The 18447-nt window shown below is 37.2% G+C and overlaps 1 protein-coding gene across 1 annotated transcript in view; it reads left to right on the top strand.

Annotated features, from left to right (window-relative positions):
• The window catches only part of fzr1a (fizzy/cell division cycle 20 related 1a), a 41430-nt gene that overhangs the window by 11169 nt on the left and 11814 nt on the right, over positions 1 to 18447 (top strand). The window contains exons 3-9 of the mRNA XM_060846171.1: positions 3852 to 3977; positions 7883 to 7946; positions 11061 to 11188; positions 11573 to 11655; positions 11827 to 12010; positions 14398 to 14463; positions 15949 to 16051. Coding sequence (XP_060702154.1) covers positions 3852 to 3977; positions 7883 to 7946; positions 11061 to 11188; positions 11573 to 11655; positions 11827 to 12010; positions 14398 to 14463; positions 15949 to 16051 — 754 coding nt within the window. The remainder of the gene's footprint in view (positions 1 to 3851; positions 3978 to 7882; positions 7947 to 11060; positions 11189 to 11572; positions 11656 to 11826; positions 12011 to 14397; positions 14464 to 15948; positions 16052 to 18447) is intronic.

Raw genomic sequence — 18447 nt, 5'->3', positions numbered from 1 at the left:
GAGCCTCCTGTGAAGCACTTCTGTGATCTTTCCTCCAGCATTTGTAGTGGTTTGAATCTGCCGCTTCCGGTTGTCAGTTCCAGCTGTCCGCTGCAGTGGTCGGTATATTGGGTCCAGGTCGTAGTGTTGGGATTTTGTACACTACATTGGACCCAATACCCAGCTTGAGCAAAACCAATGTGGTGTACAAAATCCCATGCAAGGACTGCACAAAACACTACATAGGACAAACAGGAAGACAGCTAACGATCCGCATCCATGAACACCAACTAGCCACAAAACGACACGACCAGCTATCCTTAGTAGCCACACATGCAGATGACAAGCAACATGAGATCGACTGGGACAACACTACTATTATAGGTTAAGCCAAACAGAGAACAGCCAAGGAATTCCTAGAGGCATGGCACTCATCCACAGATTCCATCAATAAGCACATCGACCTGGACCCAATATACCGACCACTGCAGCGGACAGCTGGAACTGACAACCGGAAGCGGCAGATTCAAACCACTACAAATGCCGGAGGAAAGATCACAGAAGCGCTTCACAGGAGGCTCCCAAGCACTGAGGATGTCACCTAGACAGGGGACGAAATGTCTGCAACACAAATTCCCAGCTCAGTGAACAGAACCACAGCATCAATCAAGTTAATAAGATGTGACCTTTCCTGCATAAAGCCATGCTGACTGTCCCTAATTAGGCCATGCTTTTCCAAATGTGCATAAATTCTATCCCTAAGCATTCTCTCCCAGTAGGTTCCCAACCACTGATGTGTGATTCACCAGTCTTTAGTTTCCTGGATTATCCTAGTTCCTTTCTTGAACAGAGGAATAACATCAGCTACTCGCCAGTCCTCCTGGACCTCTCCAGTGGCTAATGAGGATACTCTTGGTCAAGGCCCCAGCAATCTCCTCCTCCCTTACCTCTCCCAGTAACCTGGCAACTAATCCACCCTGATGCTCTCCAAGAGATCCAACACCACTTCTTTCTTGCTTTCAAAATACCCCTAGCCTATTAGCATGCTCCAAACAAATCTCACTAGTGTCTATATCCTTGTCCTGGGTGAATACCTCCTTCCAGAAGTTTGAAAAATGAACCAGTTCTCTTGACTATTCCTTATATTTCATGAGAAATATTGTAGAGAGTCAGTCTTATGCCTTTTAGTATATTTATAAAGTGAAAAATAGGTAACCAAAGTGGCACAGGTGATGTGGTGTTCTCTGCTGTGTTGTTGGGTTATAGTATCTTCTGACTGCATTATTGAATTCTAAAATGAGAAATAGTATAGCTGCAAACAAAAAGGAACACGAACAGTGACTTCAGCTTAGATGTCCAACTTAGAATTAGGTTTTGATCATTAATTGAGAATAGATTTAATTATTGCAACTGGGATTCTCATAAAATTGCATTAAACAGCCAATAAAAGTCAATACATGTAGGTATGCAGTAAATGAAGTTCACTGTATAATTTGGAAGTCAGGTTAACAATTTGACCACAGTTCTTAAGACAAAAAGTATGCAGTCATCTCAATGTACTGCGCTCCTGCAGACGTGAGCATTTATCACTAATCTCTGTACCAATGTAAATCAAAAATGGTAACTATTGTGACTTCAACTCGAATATCTTGAGCTGTACAAAACCAAAATACTGTAACTAGGGTGATTGCTGATGTATCACACTAGCAAAATTCTTTTCCAAAATGTTTTTCTAGAGTGAACCACATTCCAAGTGAGCCTGTCAGCTACTCCACGTCATGTGTAAAAGGTGCACTGTACTATTACAAAAACAGAAGAGAAACCCTGCAAGTCCAAGTACCATTGAATATATTTACATAAGTAGTAAACAATTTTCCATAATTCTCATTTGTACTTAAATATTTATCCTATCTTTTAAAGATGATTAAAACTCTTTGCTGTTTAAAAGAGGACCTTTAGCATTCTGGGTGCTAGTGAAAAGCTAAGGACCTTTAGCATTCTGGGTGCTTAGGAGAAGGAATAAACAATGGCGTAGAGCTTAATTTGTTTCTTAATGTAAGTAGTAATCTCCCATGAGAACACAACCTTACAGTTATCTCTTTATGAAAAACCAGCACAAATATTTAAAAAGCAGAGCCACAGCATTGTTATAGACCTGAACGAGACCATTCAGTCGATCATGCCTGCAACAACTGCCTTTAACGTTTCCGCCATAATCCTCCACATTGGATCTATTTAATTATTGAATGCCTCATTAAACTATAACAGTTCCAGGCACTACGTTCATGCTGTAACTATTTTCTATGTAGAAAGTTTTGCTAACCTACCTTTTTTTCGCAAATCATTTTATAATGGTGGCCTTTGGTTCTCGATCCATTTCAGTGGGAATAGTTTCTCCCTATCCACTTTGTCCAGACTCCTCATGTTTTAGAAAACTTTTATCAAATCTCCTCTTAACCTCCTCTTCCTCTTCAAGTAAAACCGTCCCAACCTCTCGTCTTCTCTCAAAACTGAATTTTTTTTCTCAGGAACCGTTCTTGTAAACCTCTTCTGCACTCCATTGCATTTACAACCTTCCAAAGCGGGGCACCCAGACTGTACACACTACTTCAGCTGAGGTCTAACATGCTTTAATAGTTCATCATGCCTCCCTTCTTCTGTAAAATACATCCCTGTTTATGAAGCTTAGAATTTTGCATTTTTTATTAACAGTCCTGTCTATCTATTCTGTCACCTTGTAATGACTTGTGTACATATGAGTGTGTGGCTGGAAAAACGGACTTATGCCCGAGGCATTGATTCTCCTGTTCCTCAGATGCTGCCTCGCCTGTGCTTTTCCAGCACCACACTCTCGACTCTGATCTCTAGTATCTGCAGTCCTCGCTTTCTCCTTGTGTACATATGCACCCACTGTCTAGGCTCTATTGTACACTTTTGTTTGGTATCCTTCATTTAAGCTGAAAATGTGTTGCTGGTTAAAGCGCAGCAGGTCAGGCAGCATCCAAGGAACAGGAAATTCGACGTTTCGGGCATAAGCCCTTCCTGATGAAGGGCTTATGCCCGAAATGTCAAATTTCCTGTTCCTTGGATGCTGCCAGACCTGCTGCGCTTTAACCAGCAACACATTTTCAGATCTGATCTCCAGCATCTGCAGACCTCACTTTTTACTATCCTTCATTTAATGCTGTCTCTCTGTGCTCTTTGTACAATTGCCAAGTTGTATGTTGCCACAAACTTTGAAACTGTCCCTTGCATGTCAAGATCTAAATCATTTAAATTTTTGGGAAAAACACATTCTAATACAGAACCCTGGGAAACTCCACTACGAACTTTACCATCCAAAGAAAAACACTAACCATTCTTCTGTTTCCTACCCCTCAAACAATTTTGTATCCATTTTGTTACTACCCCTTTTATTCCATAAACTATAACATTCCTCACAGCACTGTTGTGTGACACTGTATCAAACATCTTGTGGTAGTCCATGTATACTGGGTACATCAATTCCATTCACCTCATCAACCCTCTCTGTTACCCCTTCAAAAGTTCATTATATACAATGTTCACAATAGATCCATGCTGACTCTTTTGACTCAATCCAGTCATTTATAAGTCAGTGGCTATTGCAATCAGATACAAATGTGAAATTGAAGCCAAAATCAGATCATCCATGATTATATTGAACGAAGGAGCATGTTTGAGGAGCCAAATTGCTACTTCTAATTTTTATGTTCACCAGCAACTACAAAAACAGAAGAAATTAGTGCTGAGAGTCCTGAAGTTCCTGTGAAATAAATTGGGGGTACTCTAATTTTGTTTCAGATTTTTTATTACTAATTTAACAACATGTTCTCTTTCTGGATTTTGTTCAGATATCAGAAGTTAGAAGAACATTAACACCTTCAAATTCACCAGTGTCATCACCAAGTAAAAGTGGAGACCGGTTTATCCCTTCAAGAGCAGCAGCAAACTGGAGTATAAACTTTCACAGAATTAATGTATGTTATTGCTGAAACCATTCAATAATGCAAGCATGTTGCAGAGAAAATATTTGGACATTCAGAATTAGATTGGAATAGCATTGAATTGTTGCTTTAATGTGGATTTATGTTCTTCCATTGTTCCTCATTCAACATAGCCCATATAATGTCCCAGATCTTCCAATTAGGATTAGAGACCCTTAGTGACCCTGATCAGACAAACAAAAGTACCCACTCACTTTCCTCCAAATTTTATGAGTACCCTTCCATTGGAGAATCCTTCGCTTCTGACGCATTGCACAGGAAATCTTGCAGAGGATCTGCACAGAAACAATGCTGATCTTCCCCTTACATGGCTATAATTGCCATATTCTGGGAAGTAAAGTTCAAATGACCTAGAACTTCCCATTGACTCATACATGTTCATTTTAATGCAATGTGTAGTTGAAAGTATATAAGCAAGTAAGATGGTTCATTTGAGATGGGGGTAGAGTGATAGATGGTTGAGTGAGTAGGATGGTGAGCTTGAGTTGGAGTGTCAGAGATGTGGTTGAGATGGAGATCCAGAACCAGTTGTTTAATTATCAACAAGTTAAAACTTGTTGTTCTGATCAGTCTGACAATTTCTGGGTAATTATCCACGTAAGCAAGTCGGAACACTCCAAAGTCTCCAACTTTAGTTCTGAGTCAGACATTTCGTCAGAAAGCAGAGAGTTGGGATAAATAGGTCTTTTCTGGTTGGAAAGATGTAACTAGTGGAGAAGCATAGAGTTCCTTGGACCTGAACTATTTAAAATATATATTCAAAACCTGGATGCAGTGACAGGTGTTATAGTCATATTTGCAGATGACACTAAAATAGGTGGGATAGTAAGTTGCAATGAAGAATAAATAACTTTACAAGTGAATATGAATTACCTCAGTGAATGGGCCAAAATTTGCCTGGTGGAATTTAACATGGATAACAGTTCGCTGTTACATCTACTGTCCAACTATTTGGAAACTGGAAGATCTGGGCCAATATTCAGTTGACATTAAGTTTGCATTTATTACCTGCCCTTATTGTGCCACCAAAACACTGTAAATCAAAAATCTAATTCATTGTTAGCTTACTACACATTCAAATAGAATATCAGGTTACCATAGCTTGTATTGGATTTTTACAAAAGCTTTTGAGATACATAGTGCTGCTTGCTCTTCCACAGTTGCTTTGTGAATGCAGGTAAACTAACTATGAATTGCCAAGCAGTGAATGGAATGTAAGGATGTCTCTGTATTGGTTGCCAGGGTGAGGTAGATTCTGTCAGTAGTCGCTGAGGTTGTTTCCTAGCACTAACAAAATTGTTTCAGATAGAGTAAGAAGCAAAAAGGGGTGTCACTTAAGCTTATTAAAGCCAATTATCTGTAATCCTTGGAATTTATTCATAGCTCAGGGATTTAACAGGACTTGCATCGGTCTGCCATAGTTGCTGAATGATGCCCAGCAATCCCTGTCAGATTTGCTTTTGATCTTTGTGGAGGAAAGATGGGATTCCTTGTTTAAAAACAGTGACCTCTTGTAAGACCCAACATCATGAAGGAGTGAAAGCTACCCCTGTCCTCTTGCATCTGACTCACCCGACCTCTAACGATCCAATGATGATACTGTGTCCTTCATCCCTTGCCTCAAAAGTGGTGCTCTTCCAGCACCACTAATCCAGAAAAGAGTAGCATTCAACCAATTTTGCAGAAGATCTGCCAATGAGTGACTGTCACTGAATCAAAGGTTAGCAGCCTTCTCTATTTGGACTGGTCTGGAGTTTAAAACTTAAATCCTTTGTAAATAAAGTCAAGATTTGGAATAAACACTGAACCGAATTGGAAATATTAGGACAGATTCAACAGAATAAATGTCATGCCATTGAAACAATACTGTTCTTTGTCAAAATTTGCTTCTGCTAAGAAACATTTTTCTTCCGTGGTCATATATTGAACCTTAAATGTTTATAAATAAGGTAAAAGACCATGTGCAATGTAGTTTGTATGCATGATTGTCTAGGTAAGAATGTGCCACAACCTGTATAGAGGGCTTCACTATCTCAAGTGTTTTTGTGTTCCAGAAGCTTTTTGTTCTTAGTGGAACTTTTATTTGACATTTTATGTAATGCAATAGATTACTAAGGATAGACATCTTGTATACCATACGTTATAATATTCTGCTCTTTTGAGGCTTCAAAATATAATTGCTGTGAAAGAAATAGTCTTTGACTTAATCAAAGTTTATTATTTATACAGTGATTTATAAAATGCTTGAAAGTTGTGGGCATTAACTGACTGGTGTTCTCCATGAGATAGCTTTGTAGCAAAGTGTGATTGATAAAATATGTTAGAAACTATGTTTATATATTAATGTAGTTACATAATAAACAATAAAACCATCATCTGACTAGTCAACATGCTGCTAGTTATTAAATAGTAAATGTTTCCGGTTTTCAATAGCTCAAATCTCATTGCAAGTAAATCCTGTCCTATTAGAGTGAAGAATGATGCCATTTCTGTGATCTGTATGTTTAACATTCTGTCAACCAACACTTCAAGTAAAATATTTTTATTGCATCAAGCAGCATTCTTTCAATTCTGATTCTTGAGCTTCCCAAACCTTAATCACTTAACCATGGTGGCGCTGACTTCAAAGTGGAAAGATTTGGAATTTCGCAGACCCGTTTTCATCTTTCCTTATTTGGAATAATATTTAAAATCTACCTTTTTAACTTAGCATTTGATTTTAATTTCTCTTTGCATCCATTGTCAACTTTTATTTACTAATACTTCTGTAAAGTGCCTTGCAATAGTTTGTTTTGTTAAATGTGATGTGCCACCATCATGAGTCCAATTTCTGTCTATGCTAAGGTTACCATGAAGGTCCCTTCTCAATTTCACCTTTCCTCAGGCATAGTGAGCGTTAGATTAAACTCACTGTCATTCATCTCTCTCTCTCTCTTTCAAGCAGCCTATTATCCTCTGGAACAATGACAACCTATTTACAAGTAATAGTTATTAGGAGGTATTGTATTATTCCCTGAATTGTGGATTTTGGGTTGAGGAATGCTGCATTCCTAAATCATTTCTTCTCAGTCTGAAGCTGAAACTTCTAGACTTTTACAGAGCTGCTCTACAACCTGGACATTAGCGGAATATCAGCTATTAATTAACTGACCTAATAAACATATGGCTTGAATCTTGTCACTGAACTTTTAAAAGGGAATCTCTATTTCTGTTGAATTAAATGGTTGTTATTTTCAAAAGAAATTGAGCATATCTCCCCAAGTTTTCTTTTATACTCTGTCAAATTAGAGGATGCAGTGGCAATGTGATGATGACATTGGACTAGTAATCCAGAGCCCCAGACTAATGTTCTGGAGGAATGGATTCCAGTCCTACCATGCCTGATTAATTAAAAGCTAGTTTAACGGTGACCGTTGTCATTAAAAGCTCACCTGGTTCACTAATCATCTTGAGAGAAGGAAGGAAATCTGTCGCTGTTACTTTATCTAGTCTACAAGTGATTCCGGATGCGCTTTAATGTGGTTGTCTCTTTGGCTCTTCATGCCATTGTAGACGGCAGTTAATCAGTTGATGGGCAGACAATGCTGGCCTTACCAGGGATACTCATATCCTATACAAAAATATTTTTAAAATACAGCATATATGATTTTACAGTAATAACTATCTTGTTCATAGATCCATAAACTAATAATCTGCATTCGAGAAAAATGGACTAGCATTAAGAGCATTTTGTCTGTGACAAAAAAGAATTATCTGAAAATATTCATAAATAGATCTATTGACCAATTCTCAGATGGTGCTACATAAATGACCTGCATAAATTGAACATTGAATGCATATAACTGAACATAAATGTTTTGATTCTTTCTCTGTTCTAGGAGAATGAAAAGTCACCCAGCCAAAACAGAAAAGCAAAAGATGCAACCTCTGACAGTGGCAAAGGTTCTGTACACACAGTTTTAGCTATCTCAATGTCTTATTTAAGTCAAGCAGACTGAAATTTTATGAAGAGGAAGTTTTTCAGATATGTCCAAACTAAATGAAAGTAATCTAAATGCAAAACAATGTTCGATTATTGTGTGGGAACTAATTTGCTTTAGTGTTGAGTTGAAAATTAGGGCACGTAATGTAGTTTAAAATAATTACAATGGTCAGAGATAACCGGTGTTGCTTTGTTTGTTCATCTCTATTCTCTACCCTTCTCCCTCTACTTTAGAGAAATAGTCAGAGATCAACTACTGGAATAGTTCAAATTAAGATAGGTGCATGAATGACACAACATTGTGGCCATTGCTCCTTCACTCAACGTTCACAAAGGTATTGGGGAATACAAAAGAAACAATGTACCCAGGCATTTGGATGGGTAGTTCTGAAGAACCACACTGTTTATAAAGTAGTCAATTGCAGTCCTTTATTATTTTGAAAAAAGAACACGTACATAACACCTAATCTTTGTGTTTTAAAAGTTTCTCGATTTCTGCTAGCACAGCTCTTGGAAAGCATTCAATGTCTGAAAGCCGAAAGCGCAAAATATTAAATTGTAATGCTTTAAAATTAAGATTAACATAAAAAGGCTTTTCATCCTGAAAAGAATGAAGACAGTAGAGTAGAACACTAAGTCAGGTTCATAATTTGGATTGATGCTTCAAAGTAGAACTGAAAAGGTTGGATTATTAGCAATGTCGTTAGAAGCATTAAATTGCAGTATGCCTGTACTCTAAAGTTGTCGTAAAAGTTCCAGTGGGGTTATCTGAAGAAGAGCAGGCACATTCATTGGTGTCCTGGCCAATATCTATTCCAGGTTATAGGATTTTATTTTAAAACTTGAGATGGAATAGTGCAAGAAGGAGTTGAAGAAAAAAATCAGCTCAATCCTATTGAATGGTGAAGTTGGCTGGAGGGATTAAATAGCTTACATTTCTTATTATTTGAGTTTTTATGGAAGATGAATTTATGGCAGGATAGAAATCTTTACAATAAGATCCAAAATATGGCTGTTAATCAATTCAAAACCATTGACCGAGCCTTCTGGGCAGATACCAGATGTGAGACTGATCCATGTGGTTGCATCATACCAAATAGAATGAAGATATCACTAATTGGATATGCAGAACTTCAAGAATACAGCTTTGTATCTTTAATGACCGAATCTTGGTACGGAGGAGCCTGGCTGTTAGTATATAATTGCAGGAGAAAGTGAGGACTGCAGATGCTGGAGATCAGAGCTGAAAATGTGTTGTTGGAAAAGCGCAGCAGGTCAGGCAGCATCCAAGGAGCAAGAGAATCGACGTTTCACGCATGAGCCATTCTTCAGGAATGGTTCTTCAGTAGATAATTGCACACAGGTGCATAATGTAAAAGCTGCTGACCTAACACCAATAATCTCTTTTGTTATTTGATTGAATTTTGTTTTACTTTCAACGCACTAATTTTGCCCTTGAGGTATGGCTATAGCCTAAACCTTCAAAACATGGGTTACAGAACTCTGTTGCCTTCCTGCATTGATCTGCCATTTACCAACCTGTTGCATTCTAGTTGGTCTGGTAAAATGGACTGTGGTGACACTCTCCTGATTCCTGATGAAGGGCTTTAGCCCGAAACGTCGAATTTCCTGTTCCTTGGATGCTGCCTGACCTGCTGCGCTTTAACCAGCTACACATTTTCAGCTCTGATCTCCAGCATCTGCAGACCTCACTTTTTACTCTATGGTGACAGGTTGTGGGACTTTGGATACAAGACCATCTTACTGATTTGGACTGTGGGATGTTAGTGCATGTATGACCAGTGGCCAGTCATACTTTCACCTGCAAACTTCTACCATTAGATGGAGCTTCTGATCTTCATTCTTAACAGCATCACTAATGCAATCTGATGGATGTGTGCTGTCTTAATTTAATTGCAGAAACACCACTGAAGGTTCACTTTTTTACTGTAATAGCTTTCAACTTTTGTTGTATAAAAACTATCATTTGCTGTATGCATTTATACAGAGACAATGGTATAGTGGTAATGTCACTGAATTAGTAATCCAGAGCCCAAGGATAAAGCTGGAAGTCGAGGGCCCAAATCCTGGGTAGAAGTTGAAATTTCATGAATTAATTCAAATAATTAATGAAATTCGCCTCAGAAATCATGAGGATGAAACTATCTTCAATTGTCATTAAACACCCAACTAGTTTACAAATGTCCTTCATAGAAAAAAGATTCTGCCATTATTGCCTGAATTATCAGCAGATAACTCACAAGCAAGATGTCTGATTCTTAACTGCCCACTCGATTGCTCTAAGCTTGTATCAAATGGACTGCAGCAGTTGAATAATTTGCCTCACCACCATTTTGTCGAGGACAGTAAGAGATGGGCAATAATGGCAGCAGTGACCACATTCCATGAAAAAATTTACAACCTAATTTGTAGGATGGGGAGGTACAAAACTAAACTTTTTTCAAGATAATTCACTTGCAATTGTAGGCGAATTAGAACACAGAGCTAAAATAGGTTTCTTTATGATAATGTTTACTGATTAGGTACAGTTTAGAATATTATATCATTTGTAATATCCCAATCTGTTATCCAATTCACAGCTGTTGCACTTGGTCACCCTAAATTATTGGTGGATTAATCAATGGTCACATTTAGTGCCCTATGCTTTTATCTTAACTGTCTTTAGAACAAGGATAAAAGCAGTAGGCAAAGTGCAAGACTTGATAAATGAAGCTTATATTATCTCAAGTAAATTAATTTGATCACAAAAAAAACCTGCTGTTCTTCACTGCCACAATACTGTGCCTTCAATGTCACATATCATTTAATATATCAATTGCTACTAACAAATATTGCTGTACTGGAAGACACTATGCACATCAATCTAATAAGTAATGTTGATAAATCACCCCACTGCCTTTTAAAGTTATTTAACCATTTGTCTTGAAAAATATAGAATCATAAAACGTTGACTAATTAAGACTGGTTAAATGATTGAAATGAGAACTGCATTCCTCCATCAGCTTATGTTTTATTTTAAGCTTTTCTGTGTTTCCCTTTGGCCTTTTTGACAGATGGGCTTGCTTATTCTGCATTACTTAAAAATGAGCTTCTTGGGGCAGGAATTGAAAAAGTTCAAGACCCTCAAACTGAAGACAGAAGATTGCAGCCATCAACGCCTGAAAAGAAAAGTTTATTTAAGGTATGAATTTCTAATCACTGAACAATTTGATCTGTTTTATAACAAGTTTTACAATCTGTTCTGCAGGGAATTTGTCCCATAAATTTGTCCAGTGCTTTACTAATGCTTACTTTACATTCCTTACTCTCAAACTTTATTTGCTGCCATTTTTGTTCTGGAACTAAATGGGAATAAAGTCTATGTTCATAATTACATTTATGATTCTAATGATAGAATAAAGTTGACTGGATCGCATCACTGAAATGAAAATCTGAGTTGATTGTAAATTCAGATCTTGAGTCATTTTTTTCTTGCTAAAGAATACATGAAAACACTTTATGTTCCCCACATATGGAATTTTTAAAAATGTTTTTAACATATCTAATCGTTGATTTTACTTTGTAGTACTCGCTCAGCACTAAACGGGCAAGTCCTGATGATGGAAACGACATTTCGCCTTACTCCTTATCTCCTGTTAGTAATAAAAGGTAGCCTTGTACCTCATGCTGTTTGTTATAAGAATTTTAATATTTCTAATGTTTTATGAATGGTCACAAGAAAAGTATAACAGTGATGTGCTAAATAATTCTGCCTTTTCCAAAACTGAGCAGAACAATTTTGGGTTGGTATTTAATTTTGTATTCTTCTGTCTCAAACAGCCAAAAATTGTTGCGGTCACCAAGAAAGCCGACTAGAAAAATCTCAAAGATTCCGTTTAAAGTTCTTGATGCACCAGAACTGCAGGATGACTTTTACTTAAACTTAGTGGACTGGTCTTCTCTAAATGTATTAAGTGTTGGACTTGGCACGTGTGTCTATCTTTGGAGTGCTTGTACTAGCCAGGTGAGTCTTTGGATTCCAGTCTCTTTCTGGCCACATCTAATGAAAATCTAATTAATGCATGTTTATCTCAAGATGTATGTTTTAATAACTAGACGGTTTGGTTGCCCATAGTGAGCACTGCTGCCTCACAGTGCCAGAAATCTACCCTTGGGCAACTGTCTATGTGTAGCCTACACATTCTTCCCATCTCTGCATGGGTTTCCTCTGAGTGTTCTGGTATCCTCCTGTGCAGTTTAGGTGGATTGCCAATGCTAAATTGCTCATAGTATCCAGGGATATGTAGGTGAAATGTAGGATGTGTAGGGTTATAGGGTAGGGGGTTGGTCTGGGTGGGATGCTCTTTGGACAGTTATTGTGCACTCGATGGATGAATGGCCTGCTTCCACGGTGGGGATTTTATGATTTCTGTCTTCTATGATGATTTAATAATTGAAAGAGTAAACCAGTTATTTAAAATAGCAGACATTTTTAGTTCAAATCATTAGGGGTTTTTATAATTTAAAAGTTTTTATTCAGCTTCCCTCACAACCCTGATGCTGAGCCTGATCAATATTTCTGAGAAATCATGTGCTGAATGGTAAGTCATGGTGATTTGTTTTTTTGTTATTACTGTAGTAAGCATTAAAACAATTACCTCTGAGGTTCTCATGCTGCTCACCTGCCTTCCACCTGCACTGGAATACCAGTTTATCTTTCTAGAAAAATAGAGCACATATTTCTGTTCCATTGTTGTTATTTGTAGAGAACTTTCTTGGTGGCTTGATTTTATTATTAGTTCTACATCATTATTACTTGTGTAAATATTGTAGCAAAGTTTGTTTCAAATTTTAAAAACAAAATTCTGTCACTGCTTAGATTGGGATGTATTGTCCACAATCTTTTCAAATTGTTTATTCATATGATTATTTTCATGCTCCACCAATTATATTTTGCAACATGTTGCAAAGGTCTTTATGAAGTTTGTCTATCTCTTGACTTTTCTGGACTATTCCCACTATATAATTTGTCATCCCTGGGGGGTTAGTTTAGCTCAGTTGGCTGGTTGACTGGTTTGCAATGCAGAGTGATGCCAACAGTGTATCACACCAACTGAGGTTACCACGAAGGATTCTCCTCAACCTCTCCCTTCAACTGAGGAATGGTGGCCCTAGGTTAAACCTTCACTAATCATGAAAGAGCAGCTCTACTGTCTGGTAAGATTGTGTCGATTTTACCTTACCTTTTAATGCAGAATACTCATCACATTTATGCAAGTCAATTACATTGGAACACTGATGGACCAGAATACAGTCTTAAGGATATTCAGCTTCCAAATACTAAGAACTATCATCTCATTGATATTGCTTTTCATTAAATGAATTTTTTAAATGAGAATGACTGAAAGAATATGCGCTCTTCATTCATTCATTTCAGCTATTTCCTTGAAAATATAGTTGACAAACAAAAAGTAGGTTAACAGTTAAAATTTGCAAAGGTGTATAACCGCGACTAATAACACCTATCCTTTAGGATTGTGAAGTTTAGTTGAGTTTATATATTTCATCTGAACCTCAAGACTGTTAGTCTTTTTACATAATGTTCTCAGCACCTTCTAAGAACAGTCACATTCAACACACAGTTGTACACACAATTGATTTGCAACACAGTTTCAAAGAAAATACATTGATGAACATTAAATAAGTAAAAAGGAAGATATTTGTCCTTAGAGATTCCAAGAGTAACTTTGGATTGAGCCATTATTTGTGCATGTCGGAACCCTCTCAAATTTACAAACTCACATTTTCTAACTAAACATGAATTATCAAAGGCCATGCTAATTGTCAGAACAACGTACTGTAGCCTTTTATTGAAGAAACAAGTTGTAATGAGAAGCCAGATGATGACTGAAGTTTTTATCTTTCAAAATAGTAAAAACAAGTGTTCAATCAGTCTGACGCTCCTGTAAAGAAAAAGCTTCTTTTAAAATGAAATGTGAATATTTTACATATTAGAACGCTCAATAAAAATGTAACTGAATTAAAACTTCCCCCTGAAATTCCTAGATGCTAAAGGGAAAAATATTTGCGCTGTGTAGCTGACAATACTGTTAAATTCTGTATATGTGCAGTGTTCACAGTCTGGAAATCAATCAAAGCCTGTGCTTTTGAGCGAAGGGAGATCTCACTCTTAGAATATTGAAATGTACAAAGAGAGTTCAATGTATTAATCTAATATTAATGTGAAATATGTAATTTGAAAACTCAGCATCAGAAAGATCATTGTCTGGAATAAATTGTTTAAGTACCTTTGTGCAATTTTTGCTTTCAACACAGCTTTAAGAAAAGTTTAATGCTCTGGTTGTGTACATATTTTTAAATTGTGTATCCTAAATGTGGTTTTTTTTTTAGGTGATCAGGTTGTGTGACCTTTCTATTGACGGAGATTCTGTTACATCAGTTGGCTGGTCAGAGAGGGTAAATATCATTCTTTTGATGTGAAAATAGAACTAGGCTCAAGTCTTATTTAAGTACACCTATTTCATTTAACTGTTTTATTCCTAATTAATTTGTTCGGTGTAAGAAATACTGCAACAAGCAAAAATGATCTTAATTCCATAATTCAGTATACTTTACCGTTACTTTGAGTACTCTTGTAAATGTGTTGTGAATTTGTAACATATGAAAGGAAGGTTTATCAGCCATTGTAACGTGCTTCTGATTGTGAACACCACAGATTTTAGACCCATTCACTTAATAGAACACGTTATTGAAGCTATTTTTTCAGTGCTGCACTAAAATAGTCATTGCTGCAAATGTGTTGCTGGTCAAAGCACAGCAGGCCAGGCAGCATCTCAGGAATAGAGAATTCGACGAATTCTCTATTCCTGAGATGCTGCCTGGCCTGCTGTGCTTTGACCAGCAACACATTTGCAGCTGTGATCTCCAGCATCTGCAGACCTCATTTTTTACTCTAAAATAGTCATTGTTGATTGAGATAATTAAAGCTGGATTTTCATTATTTTTGTAAAAGATCCAGTAACACTCTTCAGAAAGAGCAGTTTTTCTCCTGGTGTTAGGTCTTAATGCTTCAAGCATTGAAAGGAAATTTTACTATTCACTTATCCCACAGTCATTTGTGTGAACTGTTCTGTACAAATTAGTTGCCACGTTTTTCTGTTGAACATTGGCCACTCTTGAAGACTGCATAATTGGGACATTCTAAAGTTATAAACAGCACCATATAAATAAATGATAGTTTGTTTTTTAGACACTTCAGAGAACAATTTTGTTTTGCAATATTAGTTAAGAGGAAGCTAAATTTAGGAAGTGGTACGGACTTTTATTTCATTCAGCATTTCAGAACATGTAGTAGTAAATATTAAATGATACTATTTGGGCTATGAATTACCCTAAGCAGGTAACCGAACATCCACACTGGATAAATTCTGTTCAGTATTATATTTGTTACTTCAAGGACAGATTAAGGAACTTAATAAAAAATTGTTGCATGTGGACATTGAGACAATTTGCTATTAACAAACCCTGTGATATTCACTGAGTATACTATTCTCTTCTGAAAATAATGAAAAAAAACAAAATATTTTGATATCAATATTACTGTTTCCCATACCATTGTAGGTAAGTGTCCATAATTTATACTTGATGGTATGAGAAGTATGTTTTAGTTTCAAGTGTGATGTGGTATCAAGGCAGCTATAACATTCTTTTCTTTATAAATTATACTTAAACTTTACTAGGGAATAGTAAAAGCAAAGCCACTTTGGTCATAAATTGCTCAGAAATAGGAATTTTATCGCCACAATTTTAGAAAAGGTCAGGCACAAATAAATTTTATAATGTCTTGATTTACTATTCAGCTATTATGGGTGGCAATAAAGGTTGTCATGTACAGATAGAAATTAAAAAGGTTAGAAATCATAGTTATGTAATGTTTTCTAGGGAAACCTGGTAGCTGTTGGAACCCACAAAGGATATGTTCAGATCTGGGATACTGCTGCAGGGAAAAAATTATCCACACTTGAAGGACACTCTGCTAGAGTAGGTAAGTTGTTGGAAAACAAATTAAACCTCATAATATGAAGCAGAAAGATAACACACATTTTCAGTAAAATATCATATTTTCCAGCCAGTTTTTATATTCTTCAGATAGTAGCATTTTTTAATGCCCCAGAAGATTTCTTCCATCCCTTTTCTGCCTAAGAATCCATCACTGATATGATGATCTCACTGCCATATTTATAATGTCCTCACTGTTATATTTATAATGCAACACTCCAGAGCTTTTGCAACATAATAAACATGAAGGTGAGCATTTATTTTAAAATTGGATGTACAAGGCCGATAAGGATTATATCCAATTTTGTTCAAAACGAATGCTACTTAATCTTGATTCCTCAGACAGGAATCATTTTTAATCTTGGATATAACCACTTTATTATACTTCTTTGGGTGGGGGGGGGGGGGTAACATACATTGTGGACATACTGTATTTGGAGTTCCAGAAAGTACATGAGATAAGGTACCATACCAAAGGTTATTGGAGAAAGTAAAAGCTATTGGCATAGGGATAACACATTAGTATGGATAGCGTTAGGCTTTAAGGCAGAAAGCAGTATGCCAAATTGTGACTTTGTCTAATTAGCCAGATGTGATGAGTGGAGACCTCCAGGGGCCTATGCCAGGATAGTAACTTTTTTTACAATTTACACCGATGTAGTTATGAGCAGCAAAGGCATTGCAGCTGAATTTGGGAACAGCACAAATATAATAGGAAAACCATATCGTGAAGAAAATATCGGAAGTTTAGAGAAAGACTTAGACGTTGAATGAGTGGGCAAAAATCCGGCAGGTGGAGTATAATGTGGGAAAATGTGAAGTAGGCAGGAAGAATACCTTAGTGGATAACAACTGCAGAAATCCAAGGTACAGAGGGATTTAGGTATTCTAGTAAATCGTAAAAGTTGGTATCCAGGTACAGCTGACAATGAAGAAAACGACTAGGATACTGTTATTTTTTACAACAGCAATTAAACATTAAACTAAGTTACAAAATAAAATAAAGAACTGCAGCTGCTCGAGATCTGAAATACATAATAACAGGAATTACTGGAGAAACTCAGTCTCACAGCATCTGTGAAGAGCAAAGAGTTAACATTTCAAGTCCAGTGACCAGTTTCCAGTTCTCTTTTTCACTGTCTTCGGTCATTTGTTTTTGTAGCTGCGCCTTTTTCTATATTCTCACCTTACTTCTGGCAGTTGTATCTTCGGCTAAGGTGTAGCACTACCTGAAATTCACTTCCTAAACTGCTCTACTCCTCCACCTTTCTCTAAAATCTACATTTTTAGCAATAATCTGAACTCATGTTGAGTAATTAAGATACTTATGTTGAAGAAACTTATACTTCATTTCTTGAGATTTTGGAGAAGATTTGTAGCTCAGGTTGTGGATCAGGTTGTACATTTGCTCACTCAGCTGGTAGATTTGTTCTCAGATGTTTGTCACCATGCTAGGTAGCATCATCAGTGAGCTTCCAACAAAGTGCTGGTGTTCTGTCCTGCTTGCTATTTGTGTGTCTTGGTCCGTTGTGGTGGGTGATATCATTTCCAGTTTTGTTTCTGAGAGTTTGGGATATGGGGTCCAAGTCAATATGTTCCGGTTTGAATGCCAGGCCTCTAGGAATTCCCCTGCATGTCTTTGCTGAGCCTGTCCCAGGATGGATGTATTGTCCCAGTTGAACTGGTGTCCCTTTTTGTCTGTGTGTATGGATACTACTTATAGTTGATGATGTTTTTTGGTGGCTAGTTTCTTGAATGTCTGTCCAATGTAATGTTTGTGCAGTCCATGCAGGTTATTTTGCATATGAAGTTCGTTCTGCTGGTTGTTGGTGCAGGGTTCTTTAAATTTATTGGGAGCTGTTTGTGTGGCCATAGGTTTGTGGACTACTGTGATGTCGAGGGGCCAGAGTAGTCTGGTAATCATCTGAGATATCTTTAATGTATGGCAGGGTGGCTAGAGTTTCTGGGCATGTTGTGTCTTCTTGTTTAGGTCTGTTGTATAGGAATTAACTAACTGCGCTTATTGGGTACCTGTTGTTGCTGAATATATTGCATAGGTGTTTTTCCTCAGCTTCTCTTACTTCCTAGGTGCTGCAGTGTGTTGTGGCTCATTTAAATAATGTCCTGATACAGCTCCATTTGAGGGTGCTGGGATAATTTCTCCTTAGGTTGAGTATCTGGTCAGTGTGTTGGTTTCCTGAAGACACTGGTCTGCAAGAAGACACAGGTGAAGAGGGACACCATTCGACTGGGACAATACATCCATCCTGGGACAGGCTAAACAAAGACATGCATAGGAATTCCTAGAGGCCTGGTATTCAAAGCGGAACTCCATCAGCAAACATATGAATTTGGCCTCCATTTACAAACCTCTCAGAAAAA

The sequence above is a fragment of the Hemiscyllium ocellatum genome, chromosome 28 (assembly GCF_020745735.1).
Source record: "Hemiscyllium ocellatum isolate sHemOce1 chromosome 28, sHemOce1.pat.X.cur, whole genome shotgun sequence".
In the NCBI taxonomy this organism is placed as follows: domain Eukaryota; kingdom Metazoa; phylum Chordata; class Chondrichthyes; order Orectolobiformes; family Hemiscylliidae; genus Hemiscyllium; species Hemiscyllium ocellatum.
Note: the sequence above shows the minus strand (reverse complement) of the source record. Positions and strands in the feature narration are given on the sequence as shown.